The 25,763-nt window shown below is 40.1% G+C and overlaps 1 protein-coding gene across 2 annotated transcripts in view; it reads left to right on the top strand.

The window, feature by feature from the left end:
* Positions 1-23,026, top strand: part of PRKAR1B (protein kinase cAMP-dependent type I regulatory subunit beta) — a 154,912-nt gene extending 131,886 nt beyond the window's left edge. For both annotated transcript variants that reach the window (XM_075830278.1, XM_075830279.1), the window contains exons 10-11: positions 17,503-17,584; positions 20,177-23,026. In XM_075830278.1, the coding sequence (XP_075686393.1) occupies positions 17,503-17,584; positions 20,177-20,349 (255 nt within the window). In that variant the 3' untranslated portion in view covers positions 20,350-23,026. The remainder of the gene's footprint in view (positions 1-17,502; positions 17,585-20,176) is intronic.
* Positions 23,027-25,763: the final 2,737 nt, after the last annotated feature.

The following is a 25,763-nucleotide window of genomic DNA, read 5'->3' as shown; positions in this document are numbered from 1 at the left end:
GCGGACTGGTATCAGGTTGCAAACAACTATGTTGCACCAAAGTTTCAGGTGCATGTGATCAGAGGAGCTGCCTTAAATAGGCCGGGAGCAAAAGGGATTGGTTAGGGAGGTGTAAGACACGGCCAGGGAGAGTGTGTGCCCCCTAAGGAACATGCAGTCGCAAGCAGGAGGGGAAGCGTGGCCACAGGAGGCTGGAAAGAGACAATTACATAGAGGGAGAGAGATAAGTGTCTGCCGAACAACCATGTGTAAAGAGTGTGACCTATAAAAATCAATTCCGTTTGTCCGGGAAGTGTCATGCTGAACCCATAGACCGCAAATTGTCAAGGGATGCATCCGAAAACAACAGAATCCTCCGACTATTATCTAATGTGTATGGCCAGCCTTATCCTTGTAATCAGCAGCTAAGAAAAATCAATAGAAAACCTGGGAACATGCAAATATATTGTATATACCCCATTCATATCCTTCATAACGACAGTATTCCCGAATGGCAGTGGTATCTCTCAGCAGTATAATACACCTGCCACACTGCAAAACTTGTTCAGGAACATGACAAATAGTTCAAGGTGTTGGCTTGGCCTCCAAATTCCCCAGATCTCAATCCGATCAATCTGTGGTATGTGCTGGAAAATCAAGTCCAATCCATGGAGACCCCACCTCACATCTTACAGATCCGCTGCTAACGTCTTGGTCCCAGATACCACAGGAACCTTCAGAGATCTTGTGGCGTCCATGCCTTGATGGGTCAGAGCTGTTTTAGTGGCACGAGGGGAATCTACACAATATTAGGCAGGTGGTTTTAATGTTATGGTGGTGAGTAACAGTAGTACCACCTGGACCATTAAAGTTTACTCCACCTTTATTTATGTGACATTATTATGTGTCACATCTAAGAATTGCCATACATATGTTATAGAAATGTGCTTGGGGACATTGTTGTGGTTGGCCAAAACAGTCCTTGAAATTCTATACATGTGCAGCAGACCACCACTTATAATGCAAAGTCCCAATAAACTCTAATCTCTTGCTGGACTTTTAGGAAAACAATATTACCTTGTCTCATTTTTAGAATGAATAGTTAATGATCCGGTTCTTTAAAATGGATATCCTATCTTTAGAATAGGTCATAAATATTAGATCATTGGGGACCCAATCAGCTGTCTGAAGGGGCTGCAGCATTCCAGCGAGTGCCGCATCCACTTAATTGTTTAACCCGGTACAACTTTTAGTTGCGTCTGTGCCTGATATTGCACCTCAGTCCCATTCATTTGTACTGAAATTAAAAGGACTAAACGCTGCTTAACAGAACTGTGTCATAAACAATGAAGGAGATGCAACTCTGACCGCGGGCCCTTTAAGCAGCTGATCGGCGGGAGTGCCGAGAGTTGGACCCCCATCAATTAATAGTGATGACCTGTCCTAAGGATAAGCCATCAATTTTAAAGAATCAGATAACCCTTTCAACCCGAGTATACTTACATGACCAACTCCTCTAGTAATGATATCATAGTTGTGATGTGGGAGTAGGTGTTATTATAAAATTGATAATAAATATTCATGTCAGAACCATGGACAGTGAAATCATTAAAACTGAATATTTTTCTGTGCTGATGTCAAGAACCAACTTGACATTTACTTTCCCCATTTTCTTGGATTACAGGTTTCGGTCATATGAAATTTCTGTGTAGATCTGTGGATGTATGACTGTTTCCCAGGGGTAGTTTTACGTGTATTTTTGGCCTTTAATATATAATATAATAGGGGATATTTGGCATGAGCGGGACATAGAGGACTTAAATACACCTAATAGGCAGCTGCGATAGCCATTTATTGTAATGCCAATACGCGAGATGATGACCTGTTATATATTTATTTGCTAGATTTCAATAGATTACAAGAATCTGGGTTTAATGAAAATCTGTCACACGCTACAATATGAAATGCCTCCATTTTTGTATTAGCTCTTGGGTCACAAGGTGCTCACTTCTAACCATTGCGGTTGCCTACGACTATAAATATAGAAATGACTAAGACCCATGTACGTAGCCTAAGGTAGGCATTTCTTCTTAAACCGTTCCAAGTGTTGAATTGTCTTGGGGGGTAAGGGGGGGGGGGACTTAATGGCCGCAATATGAATGATTATGATGTGATTTGGCAGTCACTGCCAGGTTTTAGAGAAACCGTTCCCTCACCAACTTTAGAGGTTCTCGCGATCCACCCCATTTCCATGGATATAAGAGCAACACAGGCTGGCAAAGAAAGCACTGATGTGGCACTGCTCCAACTTTCAACAGCTGTTCCATTAAAAAAAAAAAGTTGGTAACTATTTATGTAAGTTGCCAATTTTCCACGCTGCTTTATCTCTTGATGAGGCGCCTGTGTTAAGGAAAGGGAAAGAAATCTGTGAACACTTGTACGTCCTTTGCAGAACGGTGAAGTTAACGATCAACGAAGGCCGAAGGAGATTTTGATCAAGCAAATGACCCGAGTACCTGATAAAGATGATCTCATAACAGTTGAAGTTGTAATAAGAAACATGTTAAAGCTTGCGGAAAGATGTTGATACAAGAGCATTCTTAGATCATGAGTCTTTCTGAAGCTAATCGCTTGCAGACTTCTGTATTAAAAGAAACGGGAGTCTCCGGGGTTCATCGTCGGTAGAATCCTGTGTTTGAATGAAGATTAAAAGTCTTGAGTGCCAGTCACACACAGGGTATCATGGTTTGACAATGTCAGGGAAGAACATTGGATTCCTTCAGCTTAGTTGGCAGGAACATCAGTCAGGGTGTAAAATGTAATATTTATTTCAGGCAGAGATTATTTATTTGAACACGACTATATGGATATTTCAACAAATCAAAGAAGTGTTTCAGTAGGTGGTAAATACTAGAGATTAAGTAGACAGATAAAACTGGGCTCAAGCAATTCTAGATATTATCAGATGTGGATTACAATGTCAGAGGAGGAACTATAGGAGATGCAGAGGGATCGCACCCCAAGAGGTCCCTCTGCCCCACTATGAGGATACCAGTACTTGCTGATAGTTGAGGGGCCCTTTTTCAGATTTTTCATTGGGGCCCAAGAGATTAAACTTTCGCCTTGGTCTATAATCTTTCCTTTATCACTTATATTTTTGCATTTACTAGTATATTTGTAACACTTTTTTTTTTTTTTAGTATACGCTTTTATTTCATTTTTATTGATATTACGGGGATGACTTGAAGACAACCCTTTTTTAATGGAAGCTGGTCATGTGATCATCTGATCGCTACGGGTCTTGTTTCTCTAAACCCTAGCGATCAAGTGTTATGACCGGAGGAAGCCGTGTCTGGCTATACATTTGGCCGTCCATGTAATGCATAGACATACCAGGTCTGCCAGAGCGGGAGCCTCTCTTTCATAGTGGCTCCCAGTTTTGGCTCATAAAGGGGGATTCTGAGCAAGGGACACCTCTCTGTGACATTTAGATGCCCTAATACAGCATATGGTCAGGGTTTTTCTTCATGAGGCAACTCCTTTAAATAATTTAATAGAAATAGATGAGATTTTAATTAACATTGTAAGGGGTTTTCCCAGCTTAAAGTAACAGCAGCTATTCCTGCGTTATAGTGTTCTCTTTTTTAGTCATACCCTGTTTCATATTGTAGTCAAAGCTGTGAGAAATATATAAAGAATTCTATATCTGTCCCGGATGATCAGCCATTTATATTTCTCCTGACAAACCATAGCTCAGACCTGTTTCTGGCTGTAAGGCAACTGAATATAGCAGGAGCCCTCCCCCAGTGCTCTTTCTGCTATAGTCAACTATGAATGTTAAGCCTGTGCAGTACATACTGACTTTGGCTCTAGCAGTCATATGTTGCTGCAGCAATGTACACAGAGGCCACTGGGAACCACTGGCTTTGGAGTGGCGAGGAATTTATCAGGTGGATATTTGTTATTTTAGACGATAAGAAACTACCATAAATTTTTTTTTACCTGAAAAACATTTTAAGGCTTTCAAACTCCCTCCTTTGTGTATTTTGTTTGTGCTGTGCTCTGAATAAAGACATGGCTAGCACATCGTGATATGAAAAAATGTGCTCACTATCAAACTTAGGTCTACAACACCTGCTTAGCTCAGCTACATCTGATGCACTTAGTCCTGCTACAACTGCGTTCTTTGAACAATCCGTTCCATTGAACCTTGTAAAAACGTATATACATAAGATTAATTATGATAAGTAAAGCGCATGTTTCACATATGGTTCATAGTAGTTTATAGGGTGCAAAGAAAAATAGCAACCAGTTGGATCCTATCATTTTTCTATTAATTCCTAAAGACCATAGCGTAAAAGTACACCGCGTATCCGCCCCGGACCCCACAGGGAATTCCGGCTCAAAAACCGCAACAATTGTGGTGCAGTTTCTCTAGCAGAATTTTCTACTGCAGAGAGCAGTGCTAGAGAAAAAAAACAAACTTTCATACTTATCCCCGTTGTCCGAGAAGTTCGGCCTCCTGGGATGACATTTTATCCCATGTGACCGCTGCAGCCTGTGATTGGCTGCAGCAGTCACATAGTTGAAACGTTATCCCAAGAGGCTGGCCTGAATGGAGAAATATAGAAAGTGGAGTAAGTATAAGAGTTGCGATTTTTGCGGCGGAATCGCAGATTTTCCGCCGCAAAAATAGCAACATGTGCTATTTGTTTTGGGTTTTACCTCCCCATTGAATTCCATGGGGAAAACCTGCAACAGAAAAGCAGCAATTCCGAAGCATAAATTGACATTCTGGGGATTAAAAAAACGCAACGCAGGTCAATTTATGAACGTTTTTCAACTGAATTTTTACGCAGCATGTAAATGAGATTTGTTCAAATCTTATCCACTCTGCTGCTACTCTATTACGCTGCGGATTTTGCGCCATAAAAACCATTGTGGAAAATCTGCAGTGTTTACGCTACGAGTGGACTCACCCCAAAATGTGAGATGAAATGTGATTGGTTGTCATAAGTGGTGCAGCTTTTCACTTCTCATTATAAGCCACTGAGGTAAACCCTACAAGAGCTATAGAGTCCATGAGAAGAGAGGACTTAGGCCTCATGCACACGACCGTAGCCGTGTGCACGGACGTGATTTTCGGGTCGGCCGGCTGCGGACTGTCAGCCGCAGGCCGCCCGCAAATCGTGGGACATGCACATGGCGGCGGCCATTGTTTTCAATGAGCCCGGACCGCAGAACCGGGCCGTAATAAGACATGCTCGTTCTTTCTGCGGTCTGGGCTCCCGGGCCGTGCACGGACCGCAAAAACTACGGTCGTGTGCACGGCCCCATAGAAAAGAATGGGGCCGCAATTCTCCCGTGGATTTTCGGGGGAATTGCGGCCGCAAAAACACGGTCGTGTGCATGAGGCCTAACTCTATCCACCTGTACTATTTACTTGGCTACGGGTCAACATTATGATGGGGAAAGGGCCAAAGAGCCATTCCATCCATGTTTCCTACAAGTTGGGTAGAGAAGCAACAACCAGAAGGCTGTCCTGCTGTCCTGAGAGGGCAGGTTGTGATGCCATGAACCAGCACCAGCAGGGGGCCCCATTTTGAGATTTGCTATGGGGTCCACTCCAGTATATAACTGCAATGAATTATTCATCCCCGCAGCAGACACAGGGCCGTATAGATCTGATATTCTATATCTAGATATATCTTTTAGCATTTGCTTCTTACTATATTCTACTTATTTCAGCCTTCAATTAGTCCTGAGTGTATAAAACTTGCAAGAACCGAGAGGGGAGAGGAAATTTCAGACCGTTCTAGATCTGGTTTCCCAGTGAAGTTCACACAAGCAGCTCCTTCTTTCCCAGACTGGACAGATGTGGAATGTATCCGAGTCCAGGGTCACGGTATTATCCCATATGAGCTTCCTGGCACAAGTAGGAAAAACTTTTAAGAGCCATGCAATGGGTATTGTCATAAAGAATTACTTTCTGGCAGGCTGCAGCCACAACAGATGTACAGTCCCCAACAAATAAATGAATAGTTTACATTACTCTTTGTTTTATTTTTACTATATTTATATTTTTGTTATCTCGTGAGATGGTTTAGCCTTTCGTCGCTATACAGTAAGTTGCTTCTCAAGTTTTTAGGTAATTGACAAACCCGCATAGGCACCAATGTAATGTACCAATGATAAACAACCACAACATAATCTCACTACAGATCTTTACGTTATATTAATTATTGAGATTTACAGTCATTTGTATTGTTTATATGATTTGTATTACTTATATATAATACACGTCAATGGAAAGTTTCCAAATATAAATAATAGTAGCATAAGTATGAGTGCAGAGGTGCACCAAGCCCTTCTGCTGCCTGGGGTGAACAGAGAAATAGCGCCCCCATTCGCCACAACAGGGTTGGGGTGTAATTGATATTGAGAGGTAGTATTAACCCTTTAATACTGACGGTATTTTAAACCTTATTGCAGGACAAGTTGTATTTTTTAATAGCACCATTTTGGGGTACTTATAATTTATTGATTAACTTTTTATAAACTTTTTTAGTGGGGTACTGGAAAAAAACAGAAATGTCGCCATTTTTTTTTACGTCTTAATTTTACGCCATTTACCGTGTGGTATAAATAACATAATAACTTTATTCAATGGGTCGTTACGATTGCGGCAATTCCATATTTATATAGTTTTTTTTTTATGTTTTACTAATTTTACACAGTAAAAACACTTTTTTTTCTTGAAAATTATTTGTTTTGTGTCACTATATTTTAAGAGCCATAACTTTTTAATTTTCTGCCGATGCAGCTGTATGAGAGCTTTTTTGTTTGCGGGACGACTTGTAGTTTTTATTGGTACCATTTTGGAGTACATGCGATTTCTTAATCACTTTTTATCAAATTTTTTTGAAGGTAAGATGAACAGAAAACGGCAATTCTGGCATTGTTCTTTATTTTTTATTTTTTACGGCGTTCACCGTGCGGGCTAAATAATGTAATCGTTTTATAGTTGGGGTCGTTATGGACGCGGCGATACCAAATATGAGTAACTTTTTTTCATAATAAAGTATTTTGTAAGTGGAAAAAGTGGGTTTTTAATTTTTTTTAATGGGACTTTTATTTATTTATTTCAAACCTTATTTAACTTTTTTTGTAGTCCCACTAGGGGACTTCACTATGTGATCTTTTGATCGCTTTTATCATACGCTGCAATACTTCTGTATTGCAGTGTATTATTGCCTGTCAGTGTAAAACTGACAGGCATCTGTTATTAGGCCATACCTCTGGCATGGCTTAACAGACAATCACTAAATGCAGACCTGGGGGACTTTGTTAGGCCGCCAGACTGCCATAGAAACCATCGGCACTCCGCGGTGCATGCGGGGTGAGAGGGAGCCCCCTTCCTCTAAAACCACTCAGACGCGGCGGTCGATATTGACTGCCGCATCTGAGGGGTTAAATATGATCGGAGACTAATGCTAGTGGTCTCCGATCGTTGCCTTGAAGCCTGAGGCTATTAGCAACCGATGTGGGAAAACGTCTTCTTCTGAAGTGCCGGCGTGAAAAGGCGGCACTTCAGAAGAACCCCCACCAATCTAATATTGATGGCCTAGCCGAAAGATAGGCCATCAATTTTGATAACCCGGCTAACCTCTGAAACTCTTAATTGATAAAGAGTACCTGACTTTTAATACACCATAGAGACATCAGAAGTTTTCATCAGTGAGGATCCGGGTGCTGAGACCTCCACCATCATTGAAATGAAGGGGCAGATGTGCTCACACAAGCGCTCTGCACCTTTAGCTGAGCTCCTTTAGCCCAACGAGGAACGCAAATTACAGCCGCTTGTCTGAGCGCTTCGGCCTCTTCATTTCCGTTATGTTGGGGGTCTCAGCACCTGAACCACTACCAATCAAACTTCTGGTAACTTTGATGGCATAACACAAGTTTTGAGAAAGTTCAGGTACTCTAAATTATTAGCAATAAAAGTTAAGTTTTTGCACTTTACATTGACAAAGTCATTTATCAGTCATTTATCATTACTGTCTATGAAAAAAACTGGTCTTGCTGCCCAATCAGAGCTCAGCTTTTTATTTCTTAAACTGCCCTGAAAAAATTAAATCTTCACTGTGATTTGTTGCATGGGCAACAAGGCCAGTTTATCTGTTAGATTCTTTTGATAAATCTGCCCCATTGTTCATAATCTGCAGCGTATTAAGATATACACCAATGAGATACCAACAGACAGGATACCAACATAAAATAATGCTCAAACTGTAAAGCACTGTTGCACTATGTTGAATCCTGAGTAGTGACCAAGATATACTTGGTGTATCGATCAACAATTGACACAAGATTAAACCGAGAAAGTATGATCGACTAATGCACATGAAGTTAGAGAAATATACAAATTTTATTAAATAAAAACATGAAACAATTAAAAAATGGAATAGGGAATGAGTCACTCAATAAAAAGACGTCAAATTGGTCAGAGACCGGATTAATGTTACATAGATATACAGACAGCATGTTCTTGAAGCAGCAAAGGAGGATATATTTAGTCACATACAGAGCTGTGTCCAATAGAGCCAAGGCAGATTATAACAGAAAAGTATCCAACAAAATCCGACAGAGATGTGTGATCCGACAAGCAAATGTCAAGTGTATGGGGATGTCAAATATAGGCGTAGCGATTAATGGATAGGTGTAAAAAGGTAATACGAACCGCAACCAGTAATATGGACATTATAGGACAGTGCTGAAATGCTAATTACACTTTGGGTCAAAGAATGACCGAAAAATGACAAATGAGACTTAATCACGGCTGCTAAGCAAGAAAAAAGTATGGAACATACCGGTGGACATAATGGAGGCGTAGATGAGACGTCTGTACCCGACGCGCGTTTCGGCAACTGCCTTCGTCCGGGGGTATTATGATATAGCGTCTGCAGAATGTCCTATTTGTCACAGAATTTTGCCACGGATATCCCCATTGCAGTGCAAAAAGTAAAATCCGTGGCTGAAACCATGGCAATTTTACCTCCGATTTCCAGACTATGCAAAAAGTGTTCAGTTTTACTACAGCGCCACCACAGGGGAACTTAAGTATTACACTGTTTCTATTGAAATCAATGGCTGTCTGTGTAATACACGGAAACGCTAGGTCCGGTCTCTGCTTTGGCAGTAGGTGAGGGTTGTGAACAGATCCCCAGAATTCCCCGGTAGGGTATTGGAAAACTGATTTTCTAAACCGGACAACCAGTGAACCAGTTTTCCATCTATTGGAAACAGTTGTTATTGATGTGAATGTTTGTCATTGGCTGTATGTGACCTCAGTGGCAGCCAAAAAATTAACAAAACACCCCCGTAGTTTATACTATATAAAGATTAACACTGTCGATATATTTTAGAGCATGGCACGCGGCCTAAACAAGTCATGTTACTATGTATTTGTTTTGCAGTCTGGCAAATGTAGTAAGTTGGTGTAATTATGTGTGTCTCCATGTTCACGGCAGAAAATCAGTGTACTGTGGTCTTTTCCAATAAGGATTCCCCCACAAGCGTATCCCCAGGGCACAACTTCTGAATAAAGCCCATTTGTTACGAGCACTTGGCCGATCAGCTGTCTTCATCTCATGGCAGAATTTGCCCATAAAAAGTTTATAGCTTTCCGAACAGTTACATTGTGTGATTGTTTACTGCATCTCTACTCTTCTGTAACCTGGAGAGGACCCCTCGGCACTGGCCGCGCCAACCGGGATATACACACACAAGTATTTTCTGTCCTGATTAATGAAGGCACGGCCTTAGGCACACTCTGCTATCACACTGATAATCTCCTTAAAACACTCCGAATGATTAATTATTAATTAGCAAGATAAATGCTGTCAAGAAGGAAGACCCTTAAATTACTCACAAGCCGCAGCTCCCACTGTCAGGGGGTGAGACGCATGTAGGAGACTGACGATTAAAGATGAATTTAACCCCGTACCCTTGTATTGTCTTCAGTATCTAATCAAGGCAGGTGATTAAAGGCACACACGTGGCACAGGAAGGAACATAATGGTCCTACTGCTAAGGCCAGTTATACACAAGCACAATATGGGCGCATTTCTGCACCCATATTATAGCTGCAAATCCTGTCCTGACTGTGGGTCTGATGACTTACAACGTCATAGGGACCTATGATGGTATTAAAGCGGGTCATCAGACCTATGGTTGGTTCTGGATTTATGGCCATAATACATATTATACTCAAGGTAAACTGGCCTTATGCTCTACTTTATAGAAAGGGTACAGAACAAAAACACCCAGATACATTTTTGCATTTATAGATTGAATTGAATAGATTGCAATTTTACAGGAAATTTCTCGAATTAAAAAATTGTTATAGTCAAATATTTTGTGTTAACATTTTAATTTGGTTTTTTTTCCTGAAGGTTCTCGAATCAATTTAATATACTTTTCTAATAGTCCAGAATATTTGATAATCCGGCACCTGTCTGGTCCTAATTTAACTATAATAATAGAATATGATTGGTTATTCACAGAATATTATACTACCTTACATTTACAAGTAAAATTAGGCAAGACTCCCAAAAAGTAGTTATTAATAAAGATAGCAGAAGATTTTTTTATTATACAGATGCCCGGGTAGTCACTTGGTGGTAATAAAAATACTAATACCCTTTATTTATGAAGTGCCAAACATATAAAGTGATAGGTAATGAGGACAAGAGAACATAAACAATACATTTCAGAAAATCCCGGCAAAAAACACAAATTAATAATCACTTTTAATTGGACAGCCAATTGCTAGACTGCTGTATCCCTGCAAAAATGTAAGCCAGACTACGTCTCCGTGGTGAGCACTGCCATTTTTCTCGTAACTTTTTTAAATTTGGCAAGTAACAAGAAAAGTCGCAAATTTTACTGCACATTTGTTGCTCGCCACCTTTTGCTATTTTTTTTTTAGCAGTTTACAAAAAAACAAACAAAACTGGGCATATATGGTATATCCTGTTTATAGCCCATAAATGTCAGAGATGGGAATACCTCTAATGCTCCATAAGAAGGCATCAGTCTAATTATGTCGCACAGTTACCATATTGGTTGCATAGCTAATTCTTGGCCTACTGGATGTCCTGCGTATTACAGATCATCTTTACTAACAAATCCAATAGTGATCCACTTTATTCCCAATAGATGGAGCCATCGTTAGGCCATGTGACATTGGGAGGTGACATTTACAGGAATTTGAGTATAGTTTCTTGGCCAGTCAGACGCATATTTAAAAGGTTTTGTTTTTTCTTGGAACAGTGCTACTCCTGTCCATAGACTGTATGTGGTATTGCAGCCCTTCCCCATTCAAGTGAATGAGTGGCAATACCAAACAAAGCTTATGTGTAACACTTCGTATTCGACTATAAGCAAAAGAGCGTACCTAAGTTTTAGTCCCGGGCTAGTGTAAGTTAGAACTTGGGTGGTGAGTGATGATACAGAGTAGCACAAAGGATTGGGAACAGACTTCAGTGACACTATGTGAAATGTCGGACACTAGCGTAGGAAAATTGCGTAGGAGAAGTTTGGCAGCAGGCAAGGAAGATTATTGGGAGAGGCCATTATTGAGTTGGTGCAGGCTAACCCGGGGTGCAGAGTTTAATGGATCCCTTATTCTTCACCCTTAACCCCCACAGGGAGGATTGGACTTTTCCAATAGGATTCCCAGTTCCCAAGGATAGTCTATAATAGATATTCAGGTTGCAGATGGTGGGTTTAATCAGTATCGTGGACAAGGGGATCCGACTCAGTAACAGGTGGGCAAGGTCGGGTTCAGAAATCAATATCAGGAGGCAAAGTCATTTTAATGTAAATTTATCTATATACAGTGTATTATGTCGTCTCAGCGTTTGCAGAATGCTGTTGCAATGTTTTTTCCTCTACATGTATTGTTGGCAGTCACAGCCTACGTGCACCTGTACATTTTTCATTTTGCTAGGATGTGCTTATATGTGGGGTGGTGACTGCTTCCATTTTTGGTTGTGCACTCCATTCTCCCCAACGGTGCTTTTAATTTGAGTAAAGCTGGTTCCTACCAACCCCGAGTATATTCTGCAGGCTTAGACCCTGAACAGAGGTGTATTTTTAGGAAGGGACCCACTTAAATGAGGTCGCCTTGTCGTGGCAGGTGGGCTCACACAATTTGATTAAAATGTGCGCCAAGAACCTCAATTTTACAAGTAAACGTAGCAGTAATGCAAATGTATCTATATACAGTGTATTAGGTAGTCTTAGTGTTTGCAGGGTGTTGTTTCAATGCTTTTTTGTGTAATGTAATGAGTCTGTTTGGTTTGTAATTTCTTATTTTACGGTTTACACTTGACGTTGAATCTCTACTTGAGGAGACCTCATAGTAGAGGTCTGTTTATTTTTTAAGTAGTGATTATTTCCTTGGTGACGCTGTTTTGTTCATCTTTTTAGCCTTATCACAGACACGGGCATTTCGCGAATAATAATCCATTATATTTGCTTTTTTCTTTGCCTCAGAAGACATTTTTGGCTTGGCTGATGAGAATAGGAAGATAATGACCAGCTTTGTGTGGGGAAGGAATTCTTAAAATGCAACAATTTTTTTTCATTTCTGCCTTTTTCCTGGCTTGTATATGGATATGTCTGAAGGAGGAATAGGAGGGCAGGCCTGGCACCGTGCCACAGGGCTCTGAAGTTGGCACGTTGACTGTAAAACCTGGCTTAGGAGGAGATGCTGACTTGATTGTTTTCCCACACAAGTCCATAGCTCGTTCTTCGATGAATGCCAGCAATCTTTAAAATGAAGCTTTATACATGAGACACCTGCAAATAACCTGTGGCATAACCTTCCCATGGTATAGTGAAACATACAATACAAGGTAACCCTTTCATTATCAGTAACAGCTAGGGAGGATTAATAGCGGAGGATTTTGTGGTGTTATATTACATCCAAGGCAAACATGACCAATGTAGCAGACAATAAACAATGTACAAGGAGTAGGAAGCTGGGATGTAAATGTATTGTCCACAAAGTTGGCAACTGGGAAATATGGTTTCATATTCTTTCCTTACAGTTATGTTAGAGGGGGTGGGTTACTTACACATCATTAATTTTTCAAGTGTACGTTACAACCTTCAACAACCCCTGCCAATTGTTTCCCATAGATCACAGGTCTCCAACCTGCGACAGTCACAGGCCTTCATTTCATTATGCCAAACACATACACTAGGGACCATTAATCTATAATTTTTTTGGAATTAAGAACATTCAAATTCCATGCAGATCATATAAAGGGTCACGTTTTCACTCATACAAGTCACAGGAACCTTATGGTTAGATTCGTGTGATTGGTGTAGTTTGGTTAAAGGGGTTGGCTGGTTTAGAGAAACATTTTTAAATACCCTATAAGGGAATCCTGAGTTAATATAGGGGGGGGGGGTCCCCATTCAGGATCCTCATCTATTAGCTAGAGCAGCTACAAAAAGTGTCTCTCATTTTGGAGGATCAAGCATGGACAGCCCATTGATTTTCATGGGCACACTGTAATGCTTCCTTTGCCCTGTGGTGGTGCTGCAGGGGAATTTAACACTTTTGCTGTTGGGTTTTGTCACCGATTAAAGCTGATCGCTGGAGGCCCCAACAGAGGGAACTGTCTGTAATACACATGGTATGTACTAAACAGGATGGCTCAAACTTGCCTTTAAACAATAGACTGATTTGTTGGTGGTTAAGCATATAGAAATAGCGGAAGATAATACCAAGGCAGGATGGACACTGACACATGACCTTGAGTAATAGGTTAACATGAAAGACTGACCTTGGCGGGCATACATTTTCACTGTAACGAAAATGACACTATCTAAGATAAAGATTTCTGCAGGCTTTCAACAGGAGCACACAAATCTTTTTTTTACATACCAGTAAAATCATCCACTATAAAAATTAGGTTATTACTAGGTTTGTTTTGTTAAATATATATTTTCTGACTTTAGTGGATACAGATATTTATGATTCCCCTTCTACTGCAACATTTATTGCTACAATGTCAATCAGTTGCTACTAAAGCCAACAGGAGACTCATCAGAAATGTACATACTCTTACTGCTTTACAAAACATCAGTGTGACCTCTGGAATATGTGGTTCAGTTCTGGACTTGGAAAAAGTACGAAGAAGAGCAACAAAACTGATAAGGACACAAAGAACCTCAGTTATTTGAAAATATTAAAATATTCAATATATTTAGTCTTTCGAAGAGATGTCGAAGGGTGTAGGGGACATGATAAATTTGTACAAGCATGTAAATGGATTTAATCTCCAGAGGCGACAATGGCTTCTTTACTGTAAGAGCTGTAAAGCTGTGGAATAGTCATCTCAGGAACTAGTTTTCATGGTTCTATGTAAATATATAGAATCCCTATGTGGGAAGGATCAATAGGAAATTAAATACTATGTTTTTACCCCAGCAGCTTTTTTTTCATCCACGCCCTTCCGTAGGTAAACTTGATGGACATCCTATATGTCTTTTTTCAACCGTACTAACTATATACACCACTGCTACACATAGGTATAAATAATGTCCATTATGTTGTGCTGGAAAACCACTGTAAGGCTGCTATCAGAGCCGTAGCTATAGGCTGGGCAGAGGTAGCAGTCGCACCTCTGACCCTCTACCTTATAACAAGATATTAGTACTATAAAGAGCACATGGTGGGGGCCCTGTTACAGATCTTGCCCTGGGGCCCAGGAGCTTTAAGCTACGCCTCTGGCTGCCAGTCATAGTATTGAATGGAACATGTGAACATTTCCCAGCACAACCTCCTGACTGTGTCATCTAACGTGTTAAATAGCAGTAAGTTTTCAGATGCCCATACCAAGTCTAGCAGGGTTCACATTAATCTGGGCAAATGATCAAATCTTTGTAGCAGGCCAGTAAAAATACCTGAGACCATGCATTGAGGAAGCTTTAACCCCCACTGTCTTGCAACTTTTCGATACATTTATTGGGGAAACGTTATTAGGTAATTCTATAGAGGTTCTACTGAAGTTTCTTGTGATGTTACTGGATTCTTAGTACTTAAAAAGTTATTTCAGATTGAAGTCTGACACCCGGCACCCCTGGGGGAAGTCTTGTCCGGTTATACATGAACGGCTCGAGTCCACTCATTGAGGGAAGTTCTGTGAAGTAGGACCCACTCTATTATGTCCATATGTCGTAATAGGGCATATTGACAGGCAGTTAGTAGACTATAACTATAATAAAAATAAACGGTGTCATTGCTAATACCAAGTAAATGAAACATTATGGACCAAATCTTGAAGAGCTTTGTTATAAGAGGCTGAGATCAAACCATTTTGTCATATGAGATAAGGACATGAATACTTCATGTATATGTTACAGGCCCACTGAAAATGCCTCAAAAGGACAAATTTAACCCTTGGGCTGTAAACTCGAAAACTTTGCTATAAAATGTATTGACGGATCTAGCCTTTTCTAGAGCCAATACCCACTATATCCCCAGATCTTTGAACAAGGGAAAATATATGATTGGCTGGTTGGATACTTAAAACTAAGGCCTCATGCACATGACTGTGTATTTGCATCTGCATACTATCCGCAATTGCGGAGCTGCAATTCCGGATAGTATAGAGCACATTATATCCTATGGACCAATGCACACGACCGTGGTTTCCATGGTCTATGCATTGCCCGGAGCCCGGACCGCAAAAAAATAGGACATGTCATTTTACAGGCCGCATTTGCAGTCCGGGCTAATTAAACTCAATGCACTCTTTTGTGTGCACAGTCCATGATTGCGGACGGTCCGTGGATGAAACTTCTCAGTTACTACAAATCAGTAATGGACATAATAGTTACAGGCCAGCACACAGCACCATAAGACAGCCCTCGTATTTTCCCATCATTTCGAAGATCCATCAAGGTAGATCAGAGACTGCAGTAATTAAATTTAGGTAAATGATTGGCAGTCGCTACTATTACATTTCAGCCAGATTAATTAACTAGAAACTGGAATGTTACTGAAGTTATACAGACAGAAGTAGTACATTAGTTTGAAGCATGGACATGTAAGGTGCCTATACGCAATTATGCACATAGGCTACTGCTATTACATTATTTTGAATGCAGCTTGGGAACCAAAGCAGAAGGACTTGAGTTTGGTGGTTAACAATGAGCTAAATGGCTACACTCAATGCCAAGCTGCAGTTGCAAAAGCAAATATAATATGAGGATGCATAAAAAGGGTGAAAATCTATTATTTGTATATATTATATAATGTTTAAAGAAATGTGAGGGGTCTTCCTTAAATGGGTTGTCCAGTGAAATAAAACTGATGGCCTATCAACAGGATGGGCAATTAATATCTGATCGGTGGAAGTCTTACTCTCGGCACCCCTGCCAATCAGCTGTTTGACAGGGCTGTGTCACTTCATCAAGCACTACTTCCACTTAATTTCTTACACAGCTCCATCCAGTGCCGCGACCACTTTAAACAGCTGATCGGCGGGGGTGCTGAGCGTAAGATCCCCACCAATCAGATATTGATGTCTTATACTGAGGATAGGCCATTAATTTTATTTCACCAGACATCAACTTTAAACTGCCTCTAGAAATACCACCAGAGTAGCAGTAACAAAACCAGTAACAAAATTAAATGTCCGCGCCTCTCAGGCTTTTTCGGAGGCCGACTATACGGCCACGGACATCGGCCACTGACAATGATGAACTATAATTGAACTAAATCAAGCATTGTGCTCAGTCGGCCAGAGGATTTTCAGCAACAACTGAATCTCTAAAGTTTCCCATCTTTTTCCTGATTTTATAACTAATATTTGTGATTAACCCTATTTTTGCCACTTGTGAGGTACTTCATCTGTTGGGTTTTAACTGGACCTGATTATTATTATAATTATTGGATTTAAAAAATTTTTGGACTACTAGAAATAATGTGAACGGTGAAAGTCCTGTCTACTATATGGGTCTTCAGACTCTCAATGGCACATCCATCATTGTTCCCGTCAGCCTGGTTGATGTTTGTCTTCTTCTTACTCTCCTCTTGACACTTCAAACCATAATTTTTTTTGCAAGTAATTGGGTCTTCTTGGTATTGCAAGTAATATGTCCTGAAAACATGATTTGGTCTTCAAAGTCATTTGTGGAATAACTGGCTTGATGTGATCAAGGATTTACTTGCTTTCCTGTCCATCCACGTTATTCTCAAAAATATTCTCAAACACCCAAGTCCAAAATACTTTAAAAAGTTTCCTTCATCCTGCTTTGTATTGAAGGTTTCATAGCCATCAAGATCCACAGAAAATAAGTAAATAAATTAAAAGCCAGAATACATCATATTTCATGCAAGATAAATTCCAACTTTTAGTCGGACGTATGCATATAATTTAGTCAGATAGTACTTGACATATGCCCATATTTATCTTCATCATGTGTTGTTTCTCGCAGGGCACAGCATCTGTTCTGCAGCGTAGATCAGACAATGAAGAGTATGTGGAAGTGGGCCGACTGGGACCCTCAGACTACTTTGGTAAGATGGATTCACAATTACATGGATACTTGATGAATAGTTTTATGAAAAGTTGTTTCAACCTTAGAAATATGGCAAAATACCTTTTCAAAAATTAGAGTTTATATTTGTATGTATTGATGGAATTACAAAATGTTACAGTTTCAAACAAACTCTAAAAGATGCAAATATCTTATTTAACTCAATGCCAATTATATACCCCAGAACAGTGAAAATAAACCTATGACTCTCCCGCTGTTTTTGCGAAACTACAATTCCCAGCAGGCCCTGATAGCCTTTGGCTGTCAGAGCTTGTTGGGAGATATAGTTTTGCAACAGCTGGGCAGCCACAGGTTGGAGACAGTGCCCTAGAAGTTTTTTTCTATTCAAAATACACAGATCTCTAATATTCTGTTCTCTTATGCTTGAATTACCTTTGCAGCATTTTTACCACATTGCAGTTTAACTATTTTACCTATTAATGGTGACAACCAATCTTTTATTATTGTGGAAAAGACTAAGAAGCTGTCAATGGCTTGTGGTCAGCTTAGAGTGGCTCTGTCACTAGTTTAGTAATGCCCAATCTCCTGGCTAGTCGAATAGGCGCTGTCACACTGATAATACTAGTGAAAATTGTGTCCCAAAAAGTTTATTATTTTAAAAGTTATGAGCTTTTTTCCTAAGGGCTAGTTCACACTGAGTGTATTGTAAAAAACAGCGAAAATAGCACCAAAAAATGGCTGAAAGCGCCTCCCATTAATTTCAATGGGAGGCAAAGGTAGTTTTTTTCCCACGAGCGGAAAAAACGCTCGCAGGAAAAAAAGAAGCGTCATCCTCTTTCTTCTCACGTTTCTGACCTCTCATTGATATCAATGGAAGGTAGAGAAAGTGTATTTTGCTGCGTTTTTCCCCTCGCCGCGAGGCTCAATGCCACAAAAAACGTGGCAAGAAACTGAAGGCAGGTCAAAATATGCAATTTTGAGGCAGATTTATTTCTGCCTGCAAAAAACTCTGTGTGAACATATCCTAAATGTGTATGAGGCTATACTAGACAAGTGGGTGTCAACAGCAGCGATTCTCCTGAGGTGGAGCCTCCTCACAGCCTCTGACGCTGTCCTATCAGCATGAAGCTGCTTCACACAGTGGGAGAGACTGAGGCTGGAGGGAAGGGGGATCACTTAAAACAGCCATATCTCGGAGATTCTAATCTTTCATATGACACCAGGATCGCAGTTCTAGCTGTGACACAACCGGAAATATCACCAGTTGAATACACAGTCGGGAATGGAAGTTGTATACTATATGATCACGCTGAGTTGCTGGGCAGGGAAGGGGAAGAAGCTGTATGCTGATTGGACAGCGTCATACAGAAAACATTACTCCGCCCAGAGTGAAAAAGAAAGAGTCACCTCCCATTTGGCAAGTATAGTCAAATTAGCATATTTCGAAAAAGAAACAAATGACACTGTAGTTATCAGCATCATAGTGCCTATTAGATTAGTTAGGAGATAGGGAATTGATAAACCAGTGACAGAGCCTCTTTAAGGACAGAATCGCACACAAACTTTTGATGCCGTTTTTATCTTCGTTTTTTGAGCCAAAGCCAGAAGTGGTTTCAAAGGGAGGAAAGGTATTAAGAAAAAACGAATGCAGCTCCTTTCTTTTGTGTCCACTTCTGTATTTGGCTTAAAAAACGAAGTCAAAAACTGCATCAAAATTCTGCGTGTGATTCTGGCCTAAAGGGGTTGTTCGGCATTAGAAAAAAAGGATATTTTCTTTCCAGAAACAACACCACTCTATGTCCATGGGCTGTATGTGGTATTGCAGCTGACCTACATTTAGGTGGTCCAACAACAGAGTGACTCTAGCTAGATTGGGGCATTGTCAATTTTAAAGATAATTTCCACCTAAACCTTAAAAATAGCTACCCCTTTTATATGGGAACTGGAGCAGTGATCACCTAATGAATGGCCATCCATGTAATTCATGGACGGCTCGTGTCCGCCAGAGCGGCACTCCATGAGACAACCTCTTTAAGATCAGATGACGATCAATTAAATACTATTGGATACTTCCTGCCATGGTACACTTCTGCAGTACAGACAATAACTGTGTAGGTCTTCAATAAATGATTAGTGATACCAATGTGAGGCTCAGATAAACAGTAGTGTCATTTTGGTCTTACCTCTGAGAGTCCTTTTACACCGACCAATTTGGGCCATAAAAACGAGCGCTGATCAACGAGACACTTTTGCTCCTTTCACAAGGAGCTATCTTTGGGGACGAGTGATCGTTACTACTATCGCTCCTCCCCATACATTTCCATCATGTCGGCAGCAGATGTCCCTGTTTACACAGGGAGATGTGCTACCCACAACGATAATATTTAGTGCAGCATAAACAATTCGATCAGTCGATGATCGAGCGTTTGCTTGTTCATCGGGTGATTGTTGTCCTGATTGCAGAGGGTAATGATCGGGAACAAGCTTGTTTGCCTGATCATTGGCACGTGTAAAAGGGCCACCACAACCAACTATCAAATATTTTCGAGCTATGCATCTCTTACTGGACTACATTGTTCACTTCTCACTCCTCCCTTTATTTTTTTTCCAGGTGAGATAGCATTGTTACTGAATCGTCCCAGAGCCGCAACAGTTGTCGCACGGGGTCCACTTAAATGTGTCAAGCTGGACCGTCCACGCTTTGAACGAGTTCTTGGACCATGCTCAGAAATTCTAAAGAGAAATATTCAAAGATACAACAGCTTCATCAGCCTCACTGTTTAATATATTGCACTAAGGCCGGTTACCGATTGCCGTAATTTGGCTGCATTTTAGAGTCTGTATAGAGAATGTAACACCTGTATCCTGCCACAAGTGGTTCTCTTGAACTAAACTTACATCACCATAGGGTTCTATATCGATCTAAGTTTTGCTTAGTAGAACTGCAGAGGGCTTGGGCCTTGCGATCGTAATATGGACACCAAAATTCGGCTGTATTATTGCCGTCTGAAACCGGCCTATGGCAAAACTATCTCTGTGTTACCATGTGCACTCAAGTCTGACACGTGTAGTTCCATAGCTTTATAAAACAAAGGAAGTTGTGCATTTTAATGTGAATTTTTATGGTCATCGTGTCTGCTGAACCAGACATTAACTTTTCATTCGTTTGAGTAATGACACATACGTACAGCACTTGATTTGGGGTGTGTTTTATTACCAGAAATTTTCACGCAGCTTATGGGTCACTATCTTTATAATCTTAGCGAAAAGAAGGCAAAGTAAAAAAAAAATGTAACAGAAAATCTTACTTAAACTAGGGGCAAACTTATAACTAATATCAAAGTTCCATTCATACAGATTTAAAAATTTCCTTTGAAACTTTTTAAAAAGTTTTCCCATGCAGTGTAATTGTTCCATATGGCTTCCGGTGATTGACCGTAATCTCTTTGCTGATTCCATTCACCGGGACATCAGCTTATATCCTATACCTTTAATTCTACATTTATTATGATTAGGGCATATCAACGTCATAGGGGAGAACGTCCGTGGCTCTTGATCTGACGGACTCGAGCTGACCATGTATTATATGGTGGCAATTCATCTGAATATAACATTTTTCCTGCAGTGACCATGAAATGTATAGCTGGCCAAATCTTTTCTGAATTTTAGGAGCCGGACTCTTGTATTAAAGGGATTGCCTATCATGAGACATCCCCTTTTACATGTGTTTTAATCTTGATGGAGAGTTATCTTGATGGAAGACAATAGAATTGGACATAGTGCATCCAACCTGTCCAAGTTTAACCTCTGTCCCGCAGCAAATTATCTGATAGCCCCCATGATATAGATTGTCAACAGCTGTCAAAATCTAATGTTTTTGGCCAGATAAAGTAATGTTAGTGTGTATTTGGTTAATATAGATTCCACATATCTTATTTCCCCCCCCCCCCTCAAAATGTTGCTCTTAGTAGATACCAGGGAGCAGATGAGCATTATGGGACCACAGTTATCTGAATGTACACTCCTTCTATAAGATATAATGTGGTTTGCTTTTAACACATTTTCAATCCAAAGATGCTTCTGTCAATCAATCCATGATACATATGTGGAGAATTCGTTGAGAAATGGGTGAAATGTAGATCCATGTCAGATCAACTTATAGAAATCTTTTCAGGTCTAGACTAGATTTATATTTTGGGTAAATAAAAAAATAAAAAAAACTATGACTGTTGCTATCATCAGTGGATAATACTATGATTAATGGCAGTTCCTATATGGCCGCATACACATAGCTGTATTACGGATCTGTACACGCTACGGAGTTGTAATACGGCACCCATAGAAATCTATGGGGTTCTACTGTACCTCCGTATGCCTTCAATTCCATACAGAGACATACAACGTTTTTTTTTCTGTCTAGATCCCCAAAATAAAATGCCATGTTCCATCGGATGCCATATTAAATAGATACCTCCGTACACAGGCACAATATGGCAGCATATGGAGTGCATACAGCTCTGTAGTATAAAATCTTAGGAACTCCATGTGCCGCCATACCGATTTGTGCAAATGGTTGTGTTCATGAGCCCTTAGGCAGTACGTGCTGATATATACTTCTTGGTGGGACTTGGTGAGTTGATGGGATATGTAGCCCTAACCATCTCTTTTCTTGCATATACCTCTAAGCGTCTTTCATAGATCTAGCTCTGTTTATTATACATTCTGGACACTTTTTTTAAATAAATGTGCTAAAAAAATTATTCATAGAATTTTTTTTTATGATTTACAAAAATATCCGTCATCCGTAATGATTTCCGCCTGGTAGAACAATGCAAAATAAAAGATTGCAATGGCCAGCATACCTTTTATTTTACTGTACTGTATCGGCTGCTTATGAACCCTGTTTTGTAATTGAAACTCTTCGGTGTGGTCTCTTGTTCAATTTAAAAGTGTCTGAAGTAGATGCCCCCCTCACGGACCTCTCAAGTAGTGCTTTTGTATACGTTTTATAATGTCTATTATCAGCCGTTACAGCTTTTTGTACATTGGCTTGGCTAAATTGGAAAGATTTTGCTGCGAGCATGCAAGGCACAATGCCGACCAGCATCATGATACATTCCGTATATATACATATATGTCCCATCGACATACTTTCAAGGATAATCACACTTTTATAGCTCTTGTCCGGTAGACATGCAGTTGTTTTCTCTTGCAACCAAGAGATACCGCAACCAAACAGGAATCCTCGTAAGGTAGCTCTTGGTGGCTGTGCTTGATCAAGTAAAGAATAGGGTGGATGCCTTAATTTAATTATATTGTAGTCATAAAGGTGAAGGGCTGGGCAAGTAACTCAAGGTGGAATTATTCCTAAAAAAAAATCACGTTTGGAAGACTTTACTGCCTTGTGCTGATGCTCAAGACAATTATATATTTGACAATAAATGTCTACTCTACAATGTAAGATGAGTTTGTGTATTTTGTTCTATGAGTTGACCAAAGAGTAAAAATAACTAAAGAAACAAATATATATCCTCACGACAAACTTCTTTGAGAAGACCATCCTTGATGTGGACCAGATGTGTTTTTAATACCCTTATATTCTATGTATATTGGTCTTCTTCTTTGAGGTACCACCGTCTAGAAGACCATTTTACACTTTAATTTTGTTTGACCCAATTTTCTTCTGCAAATGGATGTAGATGTAAATATGAAAAAATGTAAAGGGGTTGACAATATGTACACATATGACACCAACATCAAGCAATAAAAAAAAAGGTGTTATAACACTTTAACCCATCAATAATGGTAGATATAATAATAGGGTCAAACTAGTTGAGAACCTATGGAAACATCAAGTACTTCATCAAGAAATCAAGTACAGCGATTCTTGGAGAAGATAACTGGGTCGATTACTGTCCACTGGAGGAAGACCTAGCACCAGGTCAAGTCCAGAAGAAGGAGCAGGAAAACTAGAATTGGCTGGAGAGCTGGAAGAACATCTACCAAGTAGGTTTTTGTGCTGATTCACATTACTGCCCAATCAGAAGTCAAGGAGAAAAGTCCAGACGATGAGGAGTTCAATCAAGTAGTAGCCTAACCTGGACAATACTGCCGAGACAGAGACCTGTAATTTTCACACCAATAAGTTATCATCAGGTAAACTGAGATCTCCCGCTATAGCTGAAAGTAAATTTCATTTTGACAATAGGATTACAAATGTTTTGTTGAGGAAGACCTTACCAGGAGACAGACTTTTTAGGGGTCTAAAGAACCAGCAGTGCTAGATGAGAGTAGCACATTGTGATGTCTTTATTTAGCCAACAATGGAAACATTTTGGTCGCTCAGGATCTTTATCAAGCCAACAATTATGGTATTGATTCCGTTAAAACAACGGAACCCTTACATAACGGTGACAATCCGTCACCATTGAAATTAATAGTGATGCAAATGGAAACCTATGGTTTCAGTTTGGACTCCGTTCATGGGTTCCCCTGACAGAAGGCTCAGACGGAACCCATGAACAGAGTCCCGACGCAGATGTGAACGAAGCCTAATACAGATTAGTGTATATTTGCTGAGTGCATTGTGTTAAACTCTGTTTAAAATATGATAAGAGGTCTGCTGTATTCCAGGCACGGGTTTAACCTGGGTGGTCTCTTGTAGCTGCTGAATGGACCATTGCTATAAACAAACAAAGCACTTCAGGACTAGACATATTGCAGATATGTCGGGCAGGCATATGTTGTAGGGACATGTATGGAAATACATTATATTTTTCTCCTGAAGATTTGGTTGCCTTAAAAAAAAAAAAAAAAAGCCATCTGATGTCCTGCTGAACTAGCTGTCATTAACTAGCAATCTGAAGTGACAATCGGTGGTCCAGACGTGTCATGCCCTGAGAGTCCTAGGGTGCTGTTATGACGGAGTTGGGGCTTAGTGGAAGTGTGGCAGTTGAGCTCTTTCTGCACTGCCGAATGTCTATGAGGACTCCCAATGTGGCCAAATATCTGTCTCTCCCCCCAAAACAAATATATTCATGAGTGACGGGCCATAGATTTGCATTCAGATCTGCAAATCTGAAGTCAGAGTCTCCCATTCCCAGCAGTGGGTCTGCATGGCCATTACAGTCCCATTTCAGTAAATGAAAGATTTGACAACAGACTCTGAAATCTCTGAATTTGAAGGTGAAAATATAATCAGAGAAAAACTGAGGCCCCTTCGTTCGTTCTTTCCATCGATGGGGGGGGGGGGGGTGTCACGGTACAGAACCCAATAACATGTCAGCAGATGTTTAAAGATTAACGTCCTCTTGCCATTAACACATTACAGGCAATACCATTTTGTGATACAGAATTAAATTTTGTCAAAAAAAATCATGCCATACGTCAACATGTCATCCTTGTATCCCCCATATGCTCTGTTATACTGAACATATAGTACAATTCATATTGGGAGTTCATGTGTCTTTACACATCTTCCAAGTATTTCTTGGGAAGTCTACCTATAAATACTTAAGAATTTTATATATATATATATATATATATATATATATATATATTTATTATGCATTCCCTGTCTGTCACCAAAATTAATTTATTCATCTGCCCACTGACACAGGGTCATGTAAGCAAAATCGGGGGAATTGCCCACCACCTCTTTTATCTGTATGCGGATATGATCCTCATTAATGATTAAGTGTCAGAGGCCTCTACATAGTATCTGCAGCCTCCTTGAAAATCCACTAAATTTTTCTTGGCCTTCAAGAGGCTTAATATATGCAAAGAGAGTTGTCAGCATCAATTTTCAAGGAACCAGTTGAAATATTTTTATTTTCTATAATATAAAAAATGGAGAAAGCGTGAAGTGTCAGACACCAGCACCTGTGGTTACTGTCATGAAATCCCTCAGACGTAGCCTCTTTTTACTTGGAAAAAACACTAGATTTACATTATAGATGCGATTCCTCAAGGCAATAGAGCTGGAACGCTGACAGCAGCTGTGCTTCCTGGAATACAGCCATAGAGAGCTGCGCTTTATGGCAGTTCCATTGCAGTCACTTAAAGGACGACTAAATCTGAAATATATGATGATGCAATAAGTCTCAAACCCAAACTGTATGTAAATGTCTCTACTTAAGAATTGAGGGTATTTGATGTATATACCGTTAATAATTGTGTGAACCCCAAAATATGGTCTG

The sequence above is a fragment of the Rhinoderma darwinii genome, chromosome 6 (genome assembly GCF_050947455.1).
Source record: "Rhinoderma darwinii isolate aRhiDar2 chromosome 6, aRhiDar2.hap1, whole genome shotgun sequence".
NCBI classification, from domain to species: Eukaryota; Metazoa; Chordata; class Amphibia; order Anura; family Rhinodermatidae; genus Rhinoderma; species Rhinoderma darwinii.
The sequence above is the reverse complement of the archived record's forward strand: the minus strand, read 5'-3'. Positions and strand labels throughout refer to the sequence as shown.